Source organism: Fukomys damarensis, unplaced genomic scaffold (genome assembly GCF_012274545.1).
Source record: "Fukomys damarensis isolate Sample0158 unplaced genomic scaffold, DMR_v1.0_HiC HiC_scaffold_30, whole genome shotgun sequence".
In the NCBI taxonomy this organism is placed as follows: domain Eukaryota; kingdom Metazoa; phylum Chordata; class Mammalia; order Rodentia; family Bathyergidae; genus Fukomys; species Fukomys damarensis.
The window spans coordinates 58,408,590-58,422,991 of NW_022900942.1; the positions used below are offsets into that span (position 1 = coordinate 58,408,590).

The 14,402-nt window shown below is 50.8% G+C and overlaps 1 protein-coding gene across 2 annotated transcripts in view; it reads left to right on the forward strand.

The window, feature by feature from the left end:
- Positions 1 to 7,862, forward strand: part of Tmem241 (transmembrane protein 241) — a 105,302-nt gene extending 97,440 nt beyond the window's left edge. The window contains exon 15 of one of the 2 annotated variants that reach the window (XM_010638719.2): positions 7,381 to 7,862. In XM_010638719.2, the coding sequence (XP_010637021.1) occupies positions 7,381 to 7,527 (147 nt within the window). In that variant the 3' untranslated portion in view covers positions 7,528 to 7,862. The remainder of the gene's footprint in view (positions 1 to 7,380) is intronic. The other variant, XM_010638720.2, reaches the window with a different exon arrangement.
- Positions 7,863 to 14,402: the final 6,540 nt, after the last annotated feature.

Here is a 14,402-nt window from a genome sequence, read left to right on the forward strand (position 1 = left end):
TCATTACCTCATGGTGGCCAGGAGGTAGGGGAGTTGGGCCCCATAGTTCTGCCTGTGACCCAGCTTCTTTTCACTAGGCTCCATTTCTTTATTTTTGTTTTTGTTTTTGAGACAAGGTCTGGCTGTGTAGTTCAGGCTGACCTCAAACTTGAAGTGATTCTTCTGCCTCTGCCTCCTGAGTGTACTGGCTGTAAGATCTATTTATTAAAGATCCTACCACCTCCCATTACAACACAGATGGGTGAGCAAGCATTTGACAAGCAGGCCTTTGGAGGACACGTATGCAAACCACAGCCGTATCGTCTATGAAGAGCATCCAGTGATTCGACAGCAAGCAGCAGGCACACTCCACAGAGCAAGAGCCTTCTAATGCTTGTTCAGGGCTGAGCTGGTGAATGAAGGCATCCAGGGGAACACTTTTGGGAAAAACGTCTTTTCGTCTTAGACTTTTATACCACAGCTATGATTCCATCAATGAGTTATAAATGCTTATTGAGTGGCTGCCACCTAAGAAGCACAGGGCAGTGTTCAGGGAAAGGGAAGTGAAAAGGGCAGTTCGTGGGGTGCACGGAATGACAGCTGTGGGAATGCCCTGTGGGTGTGAGGAGAGAGCATGCAGGAGTGTCCGAAGGAGGCCGCGACCCTGGCTCCGCATGGGGCCTTACACAGAGGAGGAGACTTAGCTAGGCCAAGAGGGCGAAGGGGACTCGACCCCTCACCCAGAGAAAACAGGGCCAGAGCAGAGGGAGGGTCTCGCGATTCAAGCTGCGGCTGGGGACCAGCGAGCTGACCCCATGCTCCCTCCTGTCCTCAGGAGGAGTGGCGCAAACTGGACAGACAGACCACTTCCAAGACCTGCCTGCTACGTAAAGAAACATTTACTTCCTGGTTGAGATGATTCTGCACATTTTCTGTACCCTTAACCGTTATAGTGGTAGTGTAAATTCTTTTTTTTTTCCTCATTGAGTTTATTGGTAGATTTTAGGTATACAGTACAGTTACATCCATCATTAGGATCTTGTACCTTTACATGACAGGTCTTGGATCTCATTTTTCCCCCTTGTCCCTGCCCTTCCTTCATCCCCTCCTCCCCTGGTAGTGTAAATTCCTGACAGCATTTTTCTTTCTTACACATATGAGACGTGATGGGAAAATAGTGCATGTTTAAATTTTTAAAAATTATTATTGTGGAAGACACATTGCCATGAATCCCCCTCAAAAATTTCCCCATCACCTCAGATTCTTGCCACTTTCTCAGTCCTGGGAATCCTTTTTTGTGAGCATAGTTGTCCTGTCATGACTGCCTGAAAGAACTCAAAATGTTCACCTTTCGTGCTCATTTAGACTTTGCGGGAGAGCCAGAAGCCACACGGCGCCACACCCAGGGAGGAAGGCGGACGAGGGTGCCCTGCCATGTTTTCCGAGCCCGTCTTTCTGTTGATGGCGCTTGGCAGCAGCAAGCACTGTATTTTTTAATCACGTCTTACAGGGACACTCATGAAAGAGGACTTTCAGGACTACTTAGAAAGTGGTAGGAACGATGGCTTAAGTGTGTTCAAAGTGAGCAGAAGTATTCTGAAGGGGATTCAAGGCAATATGCCTTTTATTGTAATAATTTTTTTAAAAAATTAAACATTTAACTATATATTTTGTTCATCCCTTGTAAACTTTCCTTGGCCGTATTTTGTAGAGTTTCAAAATGAACCAGAGAAATCCAGATGTTAAACCAAGTGTGAGAAACAAGAGTGAGACCGCTCTCCAGAGGTGAGGAAAAATGCTAGGTTGGAACCTTCGCGAGCAGCAGTCTTTAAGAGGCTGTGTCACGTCCTGTGGACTGAGGTCTGTCCCGGAGAAGATGGAAAGAGAGGCTCTGTGTCCCCAAATCGAGGAAGCAGCATGTGTGATTATTGCAAAAGGAACCTTGGCTTTGGAATTTCCTGATTTTTTTAGAACTCTTGAGGTTAAGGATGGTGTATTTTCAGCCTCAAAGAATTTTCCAGCCGCAGCAGGGGGAGTGTCAGACTGGAATTCAGATCTCTGTCTCACAGTGCAGGCGCTTTGTCTGCAGGTTGAGTGTGTTCCAGTGAGGCCGGGCACCTCTCCTGAGTCGTAAGTGGGCTGGTCTTTGTCCCCAAAGTCACAAAGGGCAGCCGCTGAAGACCTGTGTTTTTTTTGACCTACTGTTTCCTGTGGACTGAGGTCTGTCCCGGAGAAGATGGAAAGAGAGGCTCTGTGTCCCCAAATCGAGGAAGCAGCATGTGTGATTATTGCAAAAGGAACCTTGGCTTTGGAATTTCCTGATTTTTTTAGAACTCTTGAGGTTAAGGATGGTGTATTTTCAGCCTCAAAGAATTTTCCAGCCGCAGCAGGGGGAGTGTCAGACTGGAATTCAGATCTCTGTCTCACAGTGCAGGCGCTTTGTCTGCAGGTTGAGTGTGTTCCAGTGAGGCCGGGCACCTCTCCTGAGTCGTAAGTGGGCTGGTCTTTGTCCCCAAAGTCACAAAGGGCAGCCGCTGAAGACCTGTGTTTTTTTTCAGACCTACTGTATTTGCCTGTACAGTTACTGTTCCCTGCGTTTCACTTTCCAAATTTTGAATTAGTTATCACCATTTAGAAATCAGGTGATTTCCACACACAAGTCCAGATGCCCAGATTCTTTGGGAAATGGGGAACAGCTGGGAGTTAACCTTGGGCTGCCCTTGCACCTGGCAGGCAGGTGCTGAAGTCAGCACAGTGACAGCACCCCGGCCACCCACCACGTGGCCAGCCGCATCCTCGCCCCTGTGTCGGTTCATTCCGTGCTGTGCTGGACTCTGAGGCCACAGAGGTAAGGGCAGCCCCTAATTCCGGGCGCGTGTACAGCTGTTGTGCTTCTTTTGGGTGGGCAGCAGCTTTGCTGCACAGAGTAGGCATCTAAAGTAGGGTTCCTCACTTTCTAACCATCATTGTCTGGGACCAGGAAATTCTTCATCGTGGGGGTGCTGTCCTGCGCCTCGAACCCCAGCTGTTACCTGCTAGTGTGGCACCCCCTCAGGGATAGTGGAAAATGTCTCTAGACGCTGTCACCTCTGTCAGGAATCACGATCTCAAGGCTCATGGATGCCAGGGAGTAAAAGGCCATTGGGAACTTGAGCGAGATGCTTCAGAATCTGCTTATCTCCTGATTGCAGATTTGGATCAGCTCAGGGGTCCTGTCCTTACTGTCCCTGCCACCCACTCTGGGCTTGGCTCTTCAAGCGCTGGTGGCACCAAGTGCCAGGTCCACATGCAGGTTTATCCTGAGCAAGCGTTTGTGCATCTTTGCATGGCATCTGGCACCAAGAGCAGCTGAGTAAGCAGCCTCCTGATACTGTCCTCGAGACAGCCATCAGCCAAGGGCCCAATGGGGGTCAGTTGTTAAAGTCTTTGATTAAAAGCAGCTGCTCTTGTCCAGCCAATTATCTTGTTTTTAATTATAAAAACCATTTCAAGCTTAGTAATTTCAGTACCCAGATTTGTATTTAATTATGAACTTTTTAATTAACAGGTTGACAGTGTATATTGATATTCATTCCCTCTATTTTGAAATCTTGGCAAAGCAGGTTCAACACTTACAAAAAGAGGTTCTGGCCCATGATCCGTATCTCTTCTGGTAGAATTTGTTGCAGGGCCTCCTCTCCCAACCCCCTTTTATAGAGCAGGGAGCCACCCTTCTTTCTCTTTGGAATGGCCTAGGAACAAGCCAGGGAAGGACTAACTGAAAGTTCTGTGCTCCAAGGACTCAGTGAGAGACTTCTTTTTTGCTGACCCTGCCAGTGATCACAGAAAATTCCAACTGTGAGAATCATTCAAGTTGGTCCTGATAAAACCACACCAAGGCAGGCCAGCGATTTAGCTCAGTGGCACTGCGCCTACCTTGCAAGTGCAAGGTCCTGAGTTTGATCCCCAGGACCAGAAACCAAAACAACAACAACAACAAAACCACACCGAGGTCTTTAGAAAATGCTTTAACATCATCTTTGAGTTTAGATCCCTTTGCTTTTAGGGGACTTCATGGAGCCTGTCCACGCCTGTGCATAGCGAATGAATTTAGTAGCAAAGAAAACTTCTTCCTCACTCCAAAATACCCTTAGGATCACAGTGTCTGAAACTGATCAGTTTCCCATTTGAAGTCAAAACTTGAAATCTCTTTAAATGCCATCTAATTATGACCTTCTCGATACCCATCGCTCACGACCTCTCCAGTTTTATCATCATTTATCAGATGATGAGTTGGCACTCAGCAACGTCCTGTGGGGACTGGACGTCAGGCAGTTACATTTTGGTGTTGCTTGAAATATGGATGAGAGATGGGGGTCCGAGCTCAACAACCCATTCATTGGTTCAGCAGTTATTGGGTACAGCATTAGGTGGATTCCTGCAGCCAGCAGAAGGGCACAGTCTCCATCCTACCGGGTTTCCTAGGAATTAAATGACCACAGTAATAAACAAAATTGGTCACCCACAGACAGAGAAGGACTGAGAGGCACTGAGAGCACCCTAGGGAAGCGCAGTTTGTGTTGGCCGCATGTGCTCTGCAATCTGATGATTATGTCATGGCTACAGGAAGTGTGTTCCTTTCAGGAATGACGGGGATGAACACATTTGCAAACAGTTCAGTCAAGCTCTGACTTAAATAGTAGTAATGCTATTAAGATGCTTGGACCCTGTGTCAGCTTCTCCTGCTGTTTGGAAAACAACATCAAAGCTCACCTCCCAGGCCTTCTTCACAGTCAGTGAACCAGGCTTGTTTTCATTTTAGCATTCACTAAGCTCCTCGGGTGTTTTCTGAAGTAACTGCACCAAAGAGGTGAAAAGTGAGGTCATTATACTCAGCATTGTCCTTGGACTGTGGGAGGACAAGCGGCCCAGGGCCAGCCGCCTGCTGGGTCCACTCCCTGGTGATTAAGGATTATTAGCAGGAAGTGTATAAAATGGCTGAGTTCAGTCACATTTAGAGAAGTGAAAGCCTCCAATCCAGAGCCTGTGCAGCCCTCGCCTCGGGTGGCAGTGACCCTGCACCTGCCTGGAACCTACAGGTGGCACCTGCATTCTTTCCCGGGTACTGGGGGAGCAGCAGATCACTTCAAGGGAAAAGCCAGGCCCTCAGAGGAGAGCCGCTTGGGCCGAAGAATGGCTTCCCCTTTCGTTTCCTCTTCTCTCCAGAGGATGGAGGTGACGGAGCCCCAGCTTCGGGCACGGACGTAGACAAGGGACAAGCAGGCCCCCAACTTCACACACGAGTTATCTTTCAAAATGTGGCTTTTTGGATCTTGGACCATAGTTTCTCCCAGAATCCGGCCTATAAATGATGACAATAGGTTAGGAAAGTCCTCAGAAATGCATTTGTTTCCTAACAGACACTAATTCCAGCCACATTGTTGTGAGTTCAATAGAATTGATCCATCTATTCTTAATTATGGTATGATTCTCACAGGAACAGGGAAGGAACATTCCTGCTTGGAGCTTTAAGATACTCATCTGCCCCACACACTGTCTCTATTTCAGCAAGGTACAGGCAGCACCTGCCCTCCCTCCGTGACCAGCTCCTTGACCAGCATGTCCCCAGTCTCCAGCGCGAGGAAGGAGTAGGCTTATTTGTACTCTCGTGCCCCAGAAGGCAGGGCTTGACTCCCAAATGTTAGGGCACCGGGAGGAGGAGCCATGTCGATCAGCCCCCAAGGCCAACCCACGGAACACACTTGTCTGATGAGAGAGCCACTCCTCAGTGTCACAGGCTTGCACAATGGGACAGGCCTCTCACTGGACGTCTAAAGGTAGAAGTCAGGCAGCCAGCTGCTAGGACGTCCACTGAAGGGTAGCGGCTCTAGAAGTGTAGTTGGTTAGAAAATAATCATATTTTACGGATCAGCCATCATAGGCAACATTACGGTTTAGATCTCAAATGTCCACCCAAAGTCTCATGTGTTTGGAAGGTGATTGGATTATAGGGGCGCTGTACTCGTCAGTGGATTCAGTAACTGAACGTGCTCTTAGGATGTGGGGCCAGGTTGGAGGTAGGTCGCTAGCAGTGTGACCTAGAAGTGTGATTCTTATCCCTGGCTTCTCCCCTTTCTCTGCTTTCTCCATACCATAACACAAGCAGGCCCTTCTACCGTGTGGTTTCTCCTCTAGGCCCTTCTACTACTATGTGATTTCTGCCTTGGTGCTGTCTAACCATGGACCGAACCCACTGAAACTATAAGCCAAAATAAATCTCTTTTCCCTTAAGTTGTGGGTGTTGGGTATTTTGCCACATAGGCCCAGCACAGGTGGACTACCTCGGATGTATTGTTTCTCAGCATCACAGACACTGTTAGATGTGATCGGCTTCCACATTCCAGATGGGCAAACTAAGGCTAAATCATATCCGTAAGGTTACAGTAAGTAAATGCCTGAGCCAGAACTTCACTCAGGCCTGCCTGTTTATTGGTTTTGTCTCACAGATAGCCAGTTCATTTTTCTACTAAAAGTAAAAGTGGTATAAGTTACCTATATGTCAAAGTCATCTAGGTAGGTGGCACTTTTCACTGGGAATGGAATGTGAGCAGCCTGTATGTTTCAGCTGTTCAGCACCCAGACTGTGTTAGAAAGATCAAGGTTCCGTGTCTGAATGGGTGGGTGCCGTGTCTCACTGAGTACATAAGAGGGCAGGATATACCAGGAGGACAGACAGAGAGGCAAGGAAGAAAAGGGACTGGCAGAAAGTGCAGTTGTGCCCTTGGAAATAGCTTTTTACCCTAGAAGAAAAATGACAGGGGAATCAGACATTTCGAAGTTTAAAATAGAAAATGGAGAGACCTTTGGATGTCTTGCATTTTAGGCATGTTAAAATATTCAGCTCTTCCCCTCCTCACTCCTCCCTGTCCTCACACTACTTTTTCATGTGGAAATCACTGACCATATTTCTTCCCGTGCTGTGGGAAACTCATGATTCCCCATCTGTATGTTTACCTTTAAATGTTCTGTCAGTCTAAGTGAAACAGAAAGATTCAGGCGTCCTCACCACTTCGAAGATTACAGATACCTGCATAATTTCATATTCATAAATCCTCTAAAAGCACCCAAGGCCCTTGGAAGCCTCCCCGGCCCCAGCCTGTGGTCGCTCCAGAGAGCATCAGGTCAGGATGAGTGGCCACCCCACCTTCTTCCCCGTGGCAGCATTGAAGGCGGCCTCCCAGCCCCCTCACCACCTGCCTTGTACCTGAGGTCTGCCCCAGGGTGGTGGGGCAGTTCCTGGCTCTACTTGCAAACGGGGTGGGGTGGTCTGGGCTGGTCAGCGGGAGGGACCGTGGCAGAAGGGGAGGGCGATGCCCCCTGCCCTCTTGGATGTGGCTGCTGACCTCCTGCTGCTGTTCACAGCCTCCTGCTGGGTGGGCTCGGAGAGGCCTTGCTGGTTTTCTCAGAGCGCAAGGGCTGCTGATGACGGTGGTCAAGGAAGGAGACTCATGGCTGGATGACACTGTGCTGTGGCCTCGAGCTTCTGTTGGCGCGTCGGAAACAACGTGAGGACGGGCACCGAGCCTGCCCCCGCCCTGACCGAGCAGCATGCTGCGGAGATGCAGTTGCTTGTCACGGCTCCGGGGAGAACTTTGTGGGGGATTCCGGGATGGCCAGCATCACGTCTTCCTTGAGACTCTCTGGACGTGCTGTGCTAGTTTCTGCAGAAACAGGAAGTGCAGGATTTCACCGGGCTGGCTCCTCACACCTCACGCCACCACACACTGCTTTGCCTTAGCCTGCTCTCTGCTCTCTTTACCTAACACGTAAAGATGTTCAGTGACCTTGACACAAAGTAGCCTGCAACTTGCTTTTGCTCTTTACCTGGGACGCCAGACTTTCTATAGACCAGTGGTCAAGTAGGAAAGCCTTATTCTTTTGCTCCCACAAAACTCTGTAAGCATAGAGATGGGTTCTTTTCCACTTGTAGAAAGTAGCATCTGCCCAAATGTCAGCACACGCCTGTCTTTTCAGCTGCCCTTTAAGCGCACGACACGTCCTCAGCCTCCAGAGAACCATGCTGTCCCGAAGCCCAGTCCCAGTCCGTGGAGGAGGACTGACCTCAGAAACTTGTGCTGAAAAGTCTTAGACCCTTTGTTTTAAGGATCTCTAGCCAAGGGTGATTTAGGCTTTGTTTTGTTTGCCAAGAGTCCTGTTGTTCTGTGCACCTTGGGTCTTTCTTACTTTGAGGACAGCAGCGGGCAGTGCACACCATCCTGTTTCCTTCTGTCTCCGTCTCTTTCTGGACATTTTCCTCAAGCTTTAGTTGCCATCTTTTAGATCCATGTTCACACGCCCAGCCCTGAACTCTGGGGTCTGTGATTCCATCCCCTGCCAGCCCTGGTAGGCTGGGACTGGTTCCCTGTGGGTAACCTCCAGGTAACCACACACCTCTGTTACCCTCAGGTCCACAGTTCTGTGTGGTTGTGTAGTACTGATCTGCTGTGAATGTAGAGAAAAATAAACCATTTATTTTCTTGGTAATCTGCCTTTTTCTCTTCAGTCATGGGGATGGGAGGGGATTGAAGAAGATTGTTGGTACCCCTGGGGATGGGAGTTCTTTGTATCTATGTGGGTGTGTGTGTGTGTGGTACAGGGGTTGAACCCAGGGTCTTTCACTGAACTACATCCCTGGGCCTTTTGAAATTTTATATTTGTTTTGGGATAGGGTCTCACTAGATTGCTAAATTGCCCACGTTGGCTCATACTTGCAGTCTTCCTGCCTCAGCCTCCCAGAGTGCTGGGATTACAGGTGTGCACCACCACACCTGTCCCTTCTGCCATATCTGGGCCTCTTACCTGTCACTACAGCAGGGCCTGTGTGCCGCCTTCTTAATGTGAGCTGTCCATAGCGTTCCCACAAGACTGAATCATGGTTACACCAAACTCACACCTGCTGTAAGCATGAAAATACACTTATTTTGAAAACTTCATGTAAAAATTGTAATATAAGTTTTATATTGATCACATTAAAATAATGACATACCAACTCTATAAACATGAAATGCATATTCTCAAAGCTCGTGTCTTTTTACCTTTTATAATGTGGTCACTGAACAGTTTTAATGTGTAGATGTGATGTCACTGTAGGTCACTGTGAATTCAGAGTTCATCTGGGCCCAGGAAGTGGCAAAGGAGGGGACGCAGGCAGCAGTCACTGGGATGCCATACCTACGGCTGTGGCGCAGGGGCTCATGTGCCAAGCACCCCCCACACCGTGGCTTTGATTCTTCCCACTGGGGTGCAGCGACATCCCATTTCCCAAGAAGATCGGGGAGATTCAGTAACTTCCAGGACCACCCAGCAGGACTCAAACCCTGGCCTTCCGCCCTCACTTTAGGGTTCTGCTGAGGAGAAAAGCCTGACACGTGACAGCTCTCCATGCAGTGCCAAACTGTGGGCTCCTGATGTCCCTGGGGGCATGGCAACTTCCTGAGGAAGACCTCATTCCTCCCTTTGTCTAAGAGTAAGGTCTGTGGCCTGTGTTCCCCCACCTTCTCAGTGTTCCTATCCCCACCCCCCCAGCCTCCTGCCTGGCTTGTGCCTGAGATCCTTGGATGGCTGGGCACCCAGGAGCCTTCAGGAGAGGCTTTGCTTGTCCCAAACTACCACCCTGAGCTCCCAGGACAACCAGCCTGAGTGCTGAATGCAGGCTCGTTTCCTCAGCAGTTGGAATTGGTGGCTGAGGGGTTGAGTTTGGAAGGGGAACCTGGGAGGCAGAGCCCTCCTAGGTTGCCCTTCTCTTTGCAGGGGCTGTGATCTGGAAGGGAGCGCTGTCCCAGATGCACCTGGCCATGCAGGAATGCAGTCGGGCATTCGCCTTGGACAGAGTACTGAAGACCATGGGTTCCCTAAAAGTTCCATTGGTAGGGGTGGCTGTGGTCCTTTGCTGCTTGTTCTAGGGAAAGAGGCTGAAGGATGAGGCCTTTGGCCTTTTCCCAGCCCTACCCAGCGTCATAGGCTTCGGGTCCCCTCCTGAGCCCAGCTGGGAGTCTCCGAAGACACCCCCACACTGTGGCCCTGTGCCGGTCCTCTCTCTGGAGTTTGGCTGGCTCCTTCGTGTGCCAGAAGTCAGGGGATGCGGAGGAAGTGGTGCCATGTGGCTTCTGAGGGCAGGACCAGTGTCTGGGAGCTGTGCTCTAGGAAAAGATGCCAGGCCAGCCGTGCAGCCATCCCACCACACCGTAGATCAGCCCAGCAACCAGCTGGATGCCACCGAGAGACTGAAGTCACGGTCTCAGGAGGCAGAGGGCTCACCCAGCTGAGCGGAGGCTGGAGGAATCCCTGAGCACAAAATGGTGATGAGCTGTGGTAAAATTACCTCAAGCAACCATGATTTGGGACGGTCTGTTACATAGCAGGAGAAAATAAAGCAGTGAGCCTTGTGTGGTGGTGTTTAACTGTAGTCCAAGATGGACTCAAGAAGCCAAGGCAGCAGGATCTCTTGGGCCTTGAGCCCATGCATTCAAGACCAGCCTGGGGCAATATAGTGAGAACCTGATCTTAAAGAAAAGGAAAAAGAAGTGAAGGAGGGAGGGAAATAGAGCAGAGGCCCCCAGCTCTGCCCTCTGGGAAATGATGGAATAAAAGGGCTATTCTGTGAGGCCCTCTGTTCTGCTCCTGTCAGGTGGATCCAGTCTGGCCCTCTGAGGCCTTCCCCCAGTCAACTCTTGCTCCAGCAGCAGCTGTCCCTACTCAGTGCTGGAGCGGAACCCGCAGACTGCCTGCCCGTGGCCCAGCCCTTGCAGGGCAGGAGGTACAATCAAAGGACCTCATTCGCTGATTCATTTGCAAGTCTTGGTGAGGAAAGCTTGGTTTTAGGGTCTGGGGATAGAAGCGTAAACAACGTCCTTCCAAGCTGCTTTCTAGCTGTGGAGACCCACAAGGAAAAGGAAACGATTTCAGAGCCTGTAAAGAGCTGTTTAAGAAAATAAAGCGAGAAGGGAAACAAAGATGGGCTCTTCTGACGGTCAACAAAAGGTGAAGATGTTCCCTTCCCGAAATGCAGAGTCACGCACCTGTGCGATGTAGCACAAAGTTTGGAGGCATGTCATGTCCCTGAAATCTGTGGGACCTCTGTGGGCTCTGGATTCCAGGAGGACAGAGATCCACTCCTTCCCGCAGGTTCTGGGAGGAGCCAATCAGGTGGTTAGTGGGATGTGAGGTGCAGGCCTTGGGAGGCCTGCGCCCTACCTGTAGGCCGCTCATCCTGGCAGAGGAGAGGAGGTGACAGCCCTGAAGTGGACCTCGTGGTTAATGGCAGTAGGGTCAGAGGAGATGCAGGACGGAGCGGGCCGGCTGCATGTGGCTCTCAGTGCTCCACCCGTGTGGCCTTCCCTCCTCACAAGGAACCCTAGATGGAGGAAGCATCTTCACGTTCAGAGAAGACCTAGAGGAGGTAAGGAACTGCCCCGGCATCCTTGGCAGGGTAGGGGGTGCCAGGATTTGAAGGCAGTGTCTGTCCTGCACCCCACCCCGCCTCTTTACATCCTGTGCAAGGAGTGGGCAGTGGGCAGGTCCTGTCGGGCTCAGGGACCAAGGCTGGAGGAAGGTGGCTGCTGCCAGGGAATGATGGAAAATGTGCGCGCCCATCTTGTGCCAGTCCCTGACAGGGGTCCCCTCCACATTCTGGGTCTGCTCCTCTGGACCATGCCAGGACTTCCAGCCCCACGGGACAGGAAACCTGCCCAGGGTCACACACTGGCGGGCCAAGATACCGAAGCCATTTTCAAGCCTTGACCACCAGCCGTGCAGCTGCAGGGTCTCTGGACTGGGGGCACACCCCAGGAAAGGGGTTCTTCTGGATGCCTTGCAGCTGTGCCTAGTCCCAAGTGACCTGAGGGGCCTGTGCTTGAGTGGGAGCTGTTTCTGGTTGGGAGCTGCAGTGGGTTCTGCTGAGTAAAGCACTGGCAGGGCCGGGGATTTAGCTCAGTGGTACAGCGCCTGCCTGGCAAGTGTGAGGTCCTGAGTTTGGTCCCCAGTACCCAAAACAAAACAAAAACAAAGAAACACAGACACAAAAAACACTGGCACAGGCACCCGCCCCTGTCACTCTGGGACCTGCTGGGATGGGCCTGTCGGAGCTACCCCTTCCCTGGCCACTGAGGGTAAAATCTCATTTAAACTATTGCCTGTGCTAAAGGGGACATTGTAGTCATTTAGTTCCTGCCCACACTGTGAAAGACACACAGGGCTGGCATAGGCCTCTGCCCATTTGTCCTCTTGACTCCCAGCCTCGAGGACAGCCGTAGAGCCCTAAGGCTGAGCCCAGGCTCCATTCGCCTAGACCAGCTGATTCGCATGACAAGTGGAAGCCTCAGAGTTGCCCAGATGATTTCATTGTCCTTCATTTATCCCCTCTGGCATCCAACCCAGACACGTGCGCCCTGGGCACTGATCCCTGTTACCATGACGGAACCTCCCATGTTCTGGCAGGCGCGGCTCTGGTGACTTGCCCTGCGATGGTGGACCGAGGGCAAGTACAGTGGACCTTCAAGTTGTGACCGGCCTGACATACGAACACCTTGGGTCAATCAGGTTAATGAAGATTCATGTGCCTCTTGTTATCTACAGCTTGTACCCAGGGAAACATCCAGATCTCAGCTGTATTGACTAAAGCCAACTTGAGTTAGGGAACTGATTGAGTTTATAAGTCAGGGGTTCACTGTGCACACGTGTGAGCCTACAAGAAGACAGAACTGAAACAACAGAAAAGCTTTGCTGGAATCTAATTCACATGCCCTCAAATGCACCCGTTTAGAGTGTTCCCCGAGTCGCCTCTCGGGTGGTCCCAGAACTCTGCAATCAGCACTGCTGTCACTTTGCAGGGCCTTCACCCCAAGAAGAGATCCACCCCTTTCGTCTCCCCTGTCTACCCAGCTCCCTCTGACTTAGCCTTGAATTTACTTTCTTCCTCTGTAAAATCGCCTGTTCTGGAGATTCTTAGGAATGGGATAACAATATGTGCTTTTTGCGTGGGGTAGGTGCCTGGCTGCCTCATGGCCACCATTTCTGCCTGGGGTTCAGGTGGGACCTGGAACCACAGGGCTGCGGTAAGGGACCCCAGCATCCTAGGGGTATGCGGAGCAGGGAGCGTGGCCAGGTTTAAGTTTTGCTTTTCAGCCGGTGCCCCATGTGGCAGTCATGGGCTGTGCTTCAGGGGTCCAAGAAGGGGCTGGGTCCCCTTTAGTGGTGAAGTTGGACAGGGGACAGGAGCAGTGGCCACTGCTGTCAGGTGCGCTGCTTTAAGCTTTAGCTCATAGCAGTTGCAGCTTCTCACTGTGGGGCTTTGGTAGGAGGGAGTGAGACTGGGGTGTGTGTTCTACTTATCAAATATCTAGAGAGAGCACTCGCCTCCCTCCCCAGTGGGAGAAGAATACCGACATAGCCTTGTGTGAGTTGGCCCACCGACGGTAAATTCGTGTGCACTCAGGGCATGAAGACCCGGAGACACGACCCCCAAGACTGCCAACTGGAAGGTCCCCAGCCTCATTCTTGGTGTTTCAGTGGAAGCCAGTTGGGGACATCTATAAATCCATTCGTGCCCTGGTGTGACTGTAGACAGCTAGACTTTAGCTGGAAGAGCGAGTCTGAGACGTGTTTACGAGGCTCTTGTCCTGCTTTCTAAGCTTCCTGGGGTCTTGAATACCACAGCAGGATATGTAGTCCCCAAGTCACGGTTCTGGGGCGGTGAAGCCTGTTGTACTCAGGTCACCAGGTGAGTCAGGGTACAGGGAGTGTGGGGGCCTCTCTTTCTGCCCGAGGATCTTGCCATAAAGAGAGCAGAAGTTGATAAGAAAGATGGACCCATTTTCCACCCTTCCTGCATCGGTGAAGGGAAGATGCCATTTACCATCTTGGGCCAGTCTTATGACTTGCTCTGCCCAATAACTGTAATGGCAGTGACATTGCTAATTTAAAGCTTATGCCTTAAGCAGCCTTGTACATTCCATTTGCTCTCTTTGACTTCTTTGACAAAGTCTCTTTTGGACCCAGCTTTAGAAAGATTCCTCTGAACCTTTGTCTTGATCAGGCCTGGACCATGGACTGCTAAGCCCATTTCATTAAGAATTCTGCCAAACAGTGGCCGGGCATCGTGGCGCACGCCTGTAATCCTAGCACTCCGGGAGGCTGAGGCAGGAGGATCACTGTGAGTTCGAGACCAGCCTGGGCTACACAGTGAGTTCCAGGTCAGTCTCAACTACATAGTGAGACCCTGTCTCAAAAGAACAAACCCAAAAAACAAGAATTCTGCCAAACAAATTCAGCACAGATCTCCCCCAACTGAGGTCCTCTTGGTAATTTTCCATCCCCCACCCCTTCATCCTGCTCCTTGGCTAGAAGCCCCCTTACCTCTGTGGTGCCCCGAGAGAGGTTCATTCTCA